This window comes from Pelodiscus sinensis, chromosome 16 (assembly GCF_049634645.1).
Source record: "Pelodiscus sinensis isolate JC-2024 chromosome 16, ASM4963464v1, whole genome shotgun sequence".
NCBI lineage: Eukaryota > Metazoa > Chordata > Testudines > Trionychidae > Pelodiscus > Pelodiscus sinensis.
This window is the reverse complement of record NC_134726.1, coordinates 30,725,062-30,736,166: the sequence shown is the minus strand read 5'-3', so window position 1 is coordinate 30,736,166 and position 11,105 is coordinate 30,725,062. Positions and strand designations below refer to the sequence as shown.

At 39.9% G+C, this 11,105-nt stretch overlaps 1 protein-coding gene across 3 annotated transcripts in view; it reads right to left on the bottom strand.

The window, feature by feature from the left end:
• Positions 1 to 11,105, bottom strand: part of FOXK1 (forkhead box K1) — a 79,951-nt gene continuing 68,846 nt past the window's right edge. For all 3 annotated transcript variants that reach the window (XM_075899642.1, XM_075899643.1, XM_075899644.1), the window contains exon 9: positions 1 to 10,003. In XM_075899642.1, the coding sequence (XP_075755757.1) occupies positions 9,786 to 10,003 (218 nt within the window). In that variant the 3' untranslated portion in view covers positions 1 to 9,785. The remainder of the gene's footprint in view (positions 10,004 to 11,105) is intronic.

The following is an 11,105-nucleotide window of genomic DNA, read 5'->3' as shown; positions in this document are numbered from 1 at the left end:
TTCTCTTTAATATATAATTTTATTTCTGGTTATAGAAATAAATGCTAAACAGGAGACACAATACTTCCCAACCACATAAATCAATTTAATAGATAACAGTTAAAATAAATGAAAAAAAAGCAGAAATTTAAAACTTTGTTAAAGCTTTAAAATATTAATGTTCTGATACATTAGAAATCACATTCAGATCTCAAATTATTTAAAAAAAAGTATGGCTCCTAATAAAAAATACCGTGTCTCATTTGACATCCCTTGGATATTGCATTTCCATACCTTGCCCTCCCCTCTTGGTGAACACAGCCCTCTCTACCTCCCCAATTTGTCAACTCCTCCCACACTTTTCTGAGTTTACCCGTATTCCATAATATTTCACTGTTGGACCCAGTTGTGTGCATCAGCAGTACTTCAAAAGAGTGGCACTTAAGTCAGTATAACAGGAAATTCTACAGATTTTTAACAGTGAAGCAGAGAAGGGGAAGAGGATTTGCATTTTTCTGCTTCAGTGGTTTTTAAACCTAAGGTCTACAGATGATGTCTAAGATTTCCAAAGTGGTCCGCACCAGTATTCCTTCTAATTTTTTCCCATCCTTGAATGGAATACATTTTCCTATGTGCACCAAAGCATGTACAAATGTGTACCACCAGAAGAAACATGTTGTGGTATGTAAGTGCTCTGGACACACTACTACTCAGCTGGGTGGCATCTGAATCTCTCCTGGGTGGATGTCAGCTTACACGGAACACTGGTCCGCACCTTTTATTCGTTTTTTTAAGAGGTCTGCAAATGGAAAAAAAAAAATGAAAATCACTGTTCCGTTTGATCTAAATCCTGTTCCTTCCAACCAAACCACTAGAAATATCCTGTGATAACTATCTATCTGTTTTTTAATGATGGTTCTGTTTTTGGCAATTTTCATCGAAGCCAGATGCAGTGCAAGAAGTCACATAACTTGTCCTAGGTCATATGAGTAAGCAGTTGAAGCCAACTTTAAACACTGAATGTTGTTTCTCAGGGGCCTTTGCTATCATCTTTTGGCCATGTCTGGAGAGGATATGAAGCAAGAGCCATAATATATAGCGTGTCAAATTTGGATTTCACCATGGCTTTTCCTCCCTTGGGGAGGAAGAAAAGCTGTATTTTCTATCATTGCCCACAGTACCACACCTACTCCCTTTTGAACAACCTTCAACCCAAGTGACCTTCCCAAGAAAATCAACCATCAGATCCTGATGCCAGCATACATTTAGGAAAAGTTTATATTCTGGGTCCTCAAAGAAATGCAAATTACTCAGCCTCTTTCTGGCTCCCTAATACTATGAGTAACCTTGAAAAGGGCAAAATGAGTAAAAAATCATCCCAAAGTAAGTCCAGTAACCTCAATGGAGTTACACCAAGGATGAATTTGGCACACAGAGGAAAAAGCAAGAGGAATTCTTGTTGCATGCGTATTTATATTAATCTATTTTATCTAGGGGACCCTACCCCTCAAGCATGTTGGAGATAGGAGCATCATAAAGAATGGGACAGGCTGCATGCACCACCTCCAGATCCTATAGCAGCCACCCATGAAGCAGCATTCCAGTTTATCAAGAGCACATTTCCTTATTTTTGCAGAGATCCAAATGCAGATATTTGGAGAGTGGAAATCAAAGAGAAAGAAGTAGAAAACAATCTCTCTCTCTCTCTCTCACACACACACACACACACACACACACACACACACACACACACACACACACACACACACACACACACACACACACACACACACACACACACACACACACACACACACACACACACACACACACACACACACACACACACACACACACACACACACACTCCTGAGTGTTTGGGGAGGTAATATCCTCTACTGTGCAAGACATTGAAGTGACCGCTGAATTGAGAGACTGCAATTTTAAAACTTTCGGTAATTTTAAGCAGTTGGGAAAATTAAACTTGATGCATATAAACTGCACTCTTGTGCCAGCCTAATTAATTTCCAGCTTACAGGGGAGTGGCCCCATTATGTACAGTTTAAATGAGAATCTAAGGATCTTGACGCTTGGTTTTCTCAAACCAAGGCCAGGAGGACAGTTTGAATCCTTTTAATTCTCTAAGTCTCATTCGTGCCATTTGGGGACTTCCCTGCCAACAGAACAGCGTCTGCTGCTGCAAAGTTCCCAGTATTGTGTCACAAGTGGGACTCATTCTAGAGGAAGAGCAGGGTCCTAAGTGGGCCCTCCTGTCCTATAAAAAGGAAGCTACACCTCTGCAGGTCGCTCCCCACTCTAAACTAAGAAAGGGATATCATTCTCCTAGAATTAGTGCCTGCAATTAGAATTTACCAGTATCTATGTAAAGTTCCATTTACACTCTTAATCATAGGCAACAGTCATGGACCACTTATATACACATGCACATTAATAAATAAGATTTATACTTACATATATCTAAATTAATACTCTGGAAAAAATATTTTAAAAAGAATGGTTTCTTAGCTCTCATTCTCCCTGTGATATACCAATGGCTTATCCCAGTTTGGAAACAGCTCATGAGTTACAGTAATGTGTAAAGTATATATACACAGCAGTAAGGATACATCCAGCCATTCATTCTGAAAGATCTTGTACAGTGTAGTTAAAATTAACACCTACAAATACGCTTTGTATTTCTGTCTTTTTAATAAGACACATTCATATATTTTAAAAAATTTAAATTAAAATCACCGTTCTGGCAAGAGCAAATCTCCTACTCACCCCAAAGCAAATGTTTTCAGCCACATTACAACACCCTGAAAAAACAGAATTTGTCATGCAAAAACACCATCACAACTGGATGTTTGCCACTACTAGTGGTGCTAGTTGCTTATGACAGACAGACAGAGTGAGAATGTGTGATGAGAATGACCAAAGGGAACTCTTTCCTGTGAAGTCACAACTACATTTTGGTCAGCATGAAGCTATGCAAATGGCTTAAGACTCTGTATGTACAAGGGAACATGCTTCTCATCCCTCGTAGCTCAGCAAATCTCACACTGGACACATTTGTGTAGTGTAACAGATTTCCTACAGCACAACACTCTTCAGGTGGCTCCACTGCACTCTATACAGTGCAGCAGTAGTGTATGTTATAGACATAGCAGCTTTAAAGCAACTGTTTTTACTCAAACAAAAATCACACACAGAACAACTGAACCAAGTCTTTCATCCGACTGCAGCCTGCAGAGAGACGTGTTGGGCACAACAGTCTTATCTCACATACCTTTAAGCCATGGCGTGCAAATGAGCATTTAGGTCATAAGTTCATTGACATGGAAGGAAACAATTGTAAAAGGAAAAAAACAGGGGGGGGGGGCGCGCGCAGAAATGGCTCACGACCTGGATGCCAATGAAGAAAAACTATTGCTACATGTTCACTAACACTCACAAAGCAAAAGATCAATATACTGCATTTTAATGGCAAAACTTCAAAGCTGATCATGTCCCTTTTACAAATCATGGTTCTTAATGCCTAACTCCAGTTTATTAGCAGCAGGATTAAGAAACCCAATAGAATTCAATTAAATAAAAAAAAATGTTCTTTTTATTAAGAAAATCTAAATGTTAAGCTGCATGTAGAACTGAATCCACTGTTTGTTTCATCAAACCAAGACATGGCTTAAGTATTTCTAATGCTACCTGAGGTCCACAACACTGCTTCCTACTCTTAAAGGCACAAGCTGGAACAGTTCAGCAGAGAGGGATAAGTCCAACTGCACAACAGGTACTGTCAGAACTTTTACAATTCCCTGAGCTGCAACTCACAACTATGCGGCATAGAGTTTGTTCCTTGGGACACTATATAACCAAGACAAAAATGTGGACAATCCTTCACATGAGGATTTAATCATTTAAACCCAACTGGGGTTTAAAAGTAGGAGCTACTGGTCACAAAGGAAAATATGCAAAAGTTAAACTATGGACAGCTTTGTTAATTCCTTTCACTGTATCTGCCATCCAACTTTCATGCACTTAGCTATGGCAGAAAGTTCTTTTCTTTTATTTCTTCACATTCTAATATTCAGGTATATCCTGCAATACATCAGAGGTACTAAGAGGTAATGCTGTAGCACCAGCCTGAACCCCTCCAGGTGACTCAGAACAATGTTCCACATCACTCTACATGCCAGTTAAGGTCAACAGCTCTCATTTCATTAGATTTAAGTCCCAATCTTAAAATAATTTTTTTAATATTGAAATAGTGGGTTGTGGAAGTTGACTCTGAATTGCAGTTGGGTCTCTAGGGAGTCAGGCATCTAACTGGAGTACATGCAAAATTAAACATTTGCAATTCATTCACTGATTTATTAGTTAATATTATTAAATTCAGCTATTTACATCGTTGTTGATAATAAGTATCAGTTATCACGAAGACCATACACAGCCAGGACATTTTCAAGTAAAATTGGAAGCTGTTTACCACCTAGAAGCAAAAGGAAAAGATCCAAAATTGCCTATTTCTTCACCCCTGTAAAATTTAACTCAGGTCTGTGTTTCTTACTTTACAGAAAAGCTGCAACCAGCAGCAAATTTCTAAGAGACAAAAAACTGACACACAGCAGAATTTTATTATAACATGACCCCACTCCAACTCTTCCTCAGAGCCTGCGGATCCCAAATATGTTATACTTTAGTTTTCTCCCAGCCTTGTACTGGAGAGCATTCAATATAAGTGCTCTTGTCTTCACCTGAAGACTAAACATGCTGCCCTCTACAGCTCACCTAGTCTCTCCTGGCCTAGAAAAATTAAGAGCTAAAGCCACGAATTTAGCATATCATGCTGCTCATATGTGGCAGCAATCACTGAATCAGATTAAACTGGCACCACTTTGAAAGGGTTCTCTCATCAGGTCAAATTCTCCCCAAAATTGAAATTTTTGTAAAAATAAGCTTTTATAAAGCCAAGCTTGAGAAACATGAATTTAAAATAATTCCAGTGGAATAAAACCAAGAACAACCCCTTGCAGTGTTTGCAACCCAGGCATTATCCCAGTAGTGTATGAGTAAAGGAGCTATTCACTGGATTATAAATCTTAAAAGTGATTCATCTCTAATCATTGTCTAAGATGAGAAAAATGCAAAAGGATTAAAAAAGACAGATTTTTTTTCAGTTTTAGATTATCTCAAGGTGTGGCTTATAGCAGGTAAAGAAACATTAAAAAAAAACCCTCATATGATACAACCGCCATAATCCAAATATTGTGAGAAACACTCAATTTCAGCTGACTGAAGCTTTTGGAAAAATCAAGGTGTTTTTCAATGCAATTTATAGATGAAGGGGGATATGAATGTTTCTGGACAATTGGATGTTTCAAGTAATCAAACTTAAATATCCCTTAAGTTGAAGACCTTACTCTATATCTTTATCCCAGCAGTTTGTGTAATCATTTATAATGCCCAAGAGAGAAAGCCAGTGGAGTTCATATGAATACCTTGTGTTCAATGTGTGGTATGGCTTAACTAGCAGCTGGATGCAGCAAGAAAAAAAAAAACAGGCTGAAATGTAAACAAGACTTTTAAAAAGTTTCAACAGAAAAATTCATTTAATTTTTTTTTTAAAGTTCCAACCTTACACAAAAATTAGTAGCTCCCATTTTCAAATAGAAAAGGGAATTTAAAAGGCAAATACAGGTTTTTGTATTCCTGGGGATTCTTTGGGGATAACATTTTCTAAGTTTCGAGTCAATCATTAAAACATATTCTATATTATTCTGCAAAAGTAACCCAGGTAATGGGAGGTCACATTCAAATACACCGGAATGTAGGAGCATCTTCACATAGACTGGGAGGGACGATGTAATTCAAATGACCTTGAAATTGCACTGGATTCCATCTGACACTTGCCCAAGCCAAGGGAAAGCACAGTAATCACAGTTGGCTGAAAACAACAGATTTGATGCCAAAATGCAGGAGAATTCATTGGACTAGGCCTAGATCTGATGGTCATTAGCAACAAACCACCAACAAAGGAAAAAAAGAAAAAGAGGTTGTTAAACGAGAGTGAGCATCTGTTTGCAATATGGCATCTGTTTTCCCTGCATATGCCAACTCTCTCAAATGAAGTCACTTCCAAATAGAAAAAGGGGTCAACCAGACCCAACTCAGATATGGATTCAGACCTTATCACCAAATATTTCCAGCCCAAATTCTACATTCCAATAACCAAGAAACACAATAGCCTATTTACTCCATGTTGGTTATGCCCAGTCACCTAAGTGTGGACTAATAGCAGCAGCCAGAAGAGAAAAAGAAAGGAAGAGAATTTGTCACTACAAGAATTGAGGTACATTACCAATGGGTTGAAAACGCATGTAAAAGGGGAAGAAAACACACTTCTGGCATGGCAACAATCTAGCCTCGGCAGAGATGGAGTAGATAACGTTAGGTTGTTTCAATCTCCAATATCTATAATTTGCCCTTTCTTCAATGGAATTTTCATTGGTAACTGCAATGTTTTTGCTGAGTGGCTTTCTAGAACTGGCAGCATGCTAGGGTACCACTCTGGAGGCCTGAGAGTAGGTATAAATACTCTTAATCAACTGCTACAAATGAGGAAGAACGCTTTTCCATAGGGCCACAGGATTTTGGGTAGGAAATGCTGTTTTTCCCCAGTGTGGGTCCAACACAAGCCAAGCACCTACTAAATGACTGTAAAAGAAAGGTTAATTCACAAGTGGTATGCTGCTTCCTAGAATGGAAGGTGGATATCCAGACTGGTGAGGGATGAGGCAGAAAACACTACTTGGGTAAAGTAAAGATTATGGAGTTTTGCAGGTAGAACCAGTGAATATGTAACTAGTGATAAGTATATTCAATTATCAACTAGCAACTTGGCCAATAGGTATTCTGAACCAAAAAGGAGAGACTGGGAAAATACATGCCCTGAATATTGAAGGGACAACTATGTATATTTTAAACCTGTACATTTTAAAAAGGCGTCTCTATAACGCAGCAACTGATCTGTGGAAACACTCACTGTCTGTTTGTCTGCAATTCTCTGCTTTTCTCAGTGGCTCTCTGATTTACAGCAGCTTAAGGTACTGTCATATTTATGGACATTTTCAAGGAGAAGCAACTATCTAACCCAAACAATGTTTTTCATTTGTCACTCATCCAGCATGTGCTCACCTGACATGATACAAGACTCAAAAACCATTTCTTACATATAGGATTCCCAGACTCAGTTCTTCCTGGAAGCTTGTTGAAATTCAAAGCAGCATTCACCTGAAGTTACTGGCTGGCTATAGGGGCACAATTAAACTGTGCTGTACTCTCATCATTGTGCCCTATTCTGTATGATGAAAGTCTTTTCTTAGAATCCTGGCTGCGAGCAAACTGTTACATGAGCTGGTCATTGTTAAAAACCCAGACTCAACCACTTTCTAGGAAGCAGAAGAGGTGCAAAGTTGTTAACTGACTGACTGCGACTATTAGGCAAATTACAACAGCTACCACCAGATTTTAGAAATCAACTCAATGCACTAAAATCCATAGAATATGTGTAATGGTTGCCACCAACATACATATAAATGAGAATGGTCATACCAAAGATGCATTGCTACCTTCAATGCAGTTTGTGCCTCTGACGGTGTAACCCTAAACCACGTCCCCCAAGAATTTTCTCCCTTTTTGGAAACTTTGGGGGCCACAACAAACTTGCTCAGCTTTCCTTTAGACAGTGGTTCTCACTCAGAGAATGATATCTGGCAAAGAAAAAGGAAACCTAGAAGAAAATTAGTGTCACCCAATTGCACTTAGTCATTACTACAACATGTGTCTCCTCCCTAAGATGCTAGAAGAAATTAATCAACTCTGCTTTTTTCCCTAACAAACACCTGTGATGCGCCATGTGTACAGGATATGGATGATCTCATTTATTATATGTTGGGAAAATCCATCCCATAAAGTTCCTCATTGAGCCTACTGCACTCTGCTCTATAACAACACTGCCAGTTTGGCATTAACAGCAAGATAGCACTGCACTATGTCAGTGGAAGCAGAAAGGGTGGACAAACCTCTAGATAGAAGACATATGCTTCATCATTGCTGGCTTCCTTTTCACATTTCCAAAGCTATCAGGATCTTTAAGTTAAGAAAGGTCTTTGGTGTTTAGATGATAGTTTTTACAATACAACTCTTTCTGCTAACTTAACTAGTTAGCTGGAGGCTGAAAAGGAGAGTAATCTTGTTTCTTCACCCACAATTCATGCCATGCACAGCACCCACTTTCCCAACTGCTTCAAGGAGGAATCTGCAGGGATAGTGGGTCTGCACTGATCTTTTTAGTATATCATGAACAGAGCATGATTTACCCAACTGCTAAATTAAAACAAGTGTGTATTTAGAAGGAAATTCTCTGACTACTGGCCAGTACTAACAAATGCAATTGACTCCTGGTCCTTTGTCTAATTGTATCATTGGGAGGCATGGGTTGGGTGCAAAGGCAAACCTCAAAACTCTGTTTTAAAAACAGCAGTTGACAGTTTTGTGTAGAAAATGTGGGGCCTCCTCTTATTGGCATTTGTTTTTGAGATTTATTATCAATACTGTTTTTAATCGCCACTGCCCTTCACCCTGGAATTTAATCTCACTATCTCATGATGGGACACCACCAAAATCCTCTTCCAGCAATGCCAGCTCCAAGTTTCCATCTGGTGCTGGGCCACTGAACTTAGGCTATCTGGTCTTCCGGCCAGAGGCCTGTACTGCCAGAAAGGACTGAGATAAACACTTTGATGCAGAAGGCTAACCATCACAGGAAAGATGATGGCAGGTCATTCTAGGATGTTATAAATTAACCATATTGCCCCAGAAGCAGGGAGACACATGAACAATCAGAAAACCCAATATACAGGACACAGAACCTTTCAGAGGTGTCCGTTCTCACATGTTCAGTCTGAGATATTTTACTGTGAATCCAGAAGCATATGAGTGTGAGTACAACCCACCCCTTTATATTTGTTGTTCTTTTCTTTACAAGAAACAAATTAATGCTGCTCCATTGTCTCACTTTTCCACTCTCCCTCAAAGGGAATGGACAGAAACTGTATTTTGAAGATCCAGCTGGTTCAGCCCTAAAGCTCCCCCTCCCAAAACTCATATAAACAAACATGGATATAATAACGTTTCACAGGGTGACGTTGTATAAAAAAAAATCTGCCTTTTCTCTCCCTAGTTTGGTATTATGTTACTTTAATGCTGCTCCTACGAGAAGCTGCGCCTCTTCTTCTATGTCCATCTTCTTGGGTGGCCCTTTTAAATGGTCCTATGTTTTGAAGCTCTACAAGGCAGAATAAGCAAGGCATCAGAGATGATTAGTTTTCCTCCCAGGGAGCAGATGCATCCATGATACATTCCTTTAGATGCTGAACTGTAACTCCCATCCCCTTAAGAAAAAAGGGGAAGGAGATTAAAAAAAAAAATCCCAGCAGTCATACAATCAGTTGTCTGTATTTTTTTTTTAATCTAAAAAGAGGAAAAATATCCCATAAGTAAAGGCAGAACTGAGTTCCAGGAACAGGTAATTGGGAGGATTTTTTTCCATTCTTTTTGGCACCTCGAGATTGTAAGAATGGCTGCTGACCTGCCCTTTTAAAATTAAATTTTAAAAAGAGCTTGTAATTCTCTTAATTCCAGGCTGTTATTACAGTTGTGGTTTTTCAAAACTTTTCTTTGAAAAATTGCTTTCGCAGCGCATGCTGCTGCCCCACGAACATTCTTACTATCCTCCCACTGGTTTGTCATTCACTGGTTGTCTGTCCTTGAGGCGCTGTTGATGTGATGACTCCAGTTTGAGCCTGGACTGCTCCGCTGGATTCTTCCATTCGGGGTCTTTTGACATCTGGCTCACCCGAGGGTGCTGCAGGGTCTTCAGCTGCTGCCTCACATATCCGGCTGACTACAACAGGAGTGGATGAGCTAGCCTGGGCTGCAAGGAGCTGCAGTGGATTTGTGAGAGCTGAGGAGTGGGAGAGAAAAAAAAATTAATTCAACCAAAATCTAAACATATGGAGCTCTGGAAGAGAACTAAATCAAGCTAGAGAACAATCTTACTGAAGATCTGCAACTGTGCTCTTCAGAAGTGCTTTGCAAAGACTAATTGACTTCTCTGAGTTTAAGTTCTGTATATATTCAAAAGCATCACTCCTTGCTCTTCCCTAGCAATTTCCATTGAAAGTTCTCAAAATGCTTTAAATACCAATTCATAAATAAACCCGAACACCAATGAGCTAGCAAGGCTCTCAAACGTCATTGCATTGCAGTCCCCTTCTGACAACAAAAAGGACTACATGAACCAAGAAGGGAGGACCGAAGCTTGAGCCTACCCAAGCCCCATTACCTCTGGGTGAGAGGGCCAAAGCTCAACTCCCACCACCCAGCGCTGGAGCTGAAGTCTGAGCCTGGCCACACAGGTTGTGGGGCTCGGTCTTTGGCCTCTGCCCCAGGCCCTAGCAAGTTTGATGCCATCTCTGGTAACACCACTTTGGAGTCTCAACCAGTGTTCCATGTAAGCTGGGTACTTGTGCAGCCACTCCAGAGAGTCTCAAATCCCACCCAGCTGACCAGAAGAGCACTCACAGCTAGATTTTTGCTTCTACTTGTAGTGCATATGACTGTGCACATTAAAAGATTATTTTGCACATGGATGGAAAAGATTAGAGGGAACATTGGTCCCAACCAAGTTGGAGAAACACTGAGCTAAGGAACTGCCTCCAGATGGGAAAGCTGCTGGCCTTGCATTTTAACTCCTACCCCATTACTGAAAAAATTCTGCCTCCATCAGCTATGAGACCAGTCCCTGTACCTACTGTCTGGGCTCAGTATGTACAACCGAGATGGACCTCAATCAGAGTGTAACATTCTCTGCAGACTAAGGCGAGGTCTATTCTAGACTCGGAAGGTCAGCTTAAGGTAGGCAATTTCTGCTATGTCGACACCAACTACATTGTTTACAAATGCGGAGCTTAGTGCTGTCTTCACAGTGGGAGTTGGATGGGAGCTTCCATTGGGTAACAGTGCCAAACGCAGAATTCATAAAAACATTACATATACTTTATCAA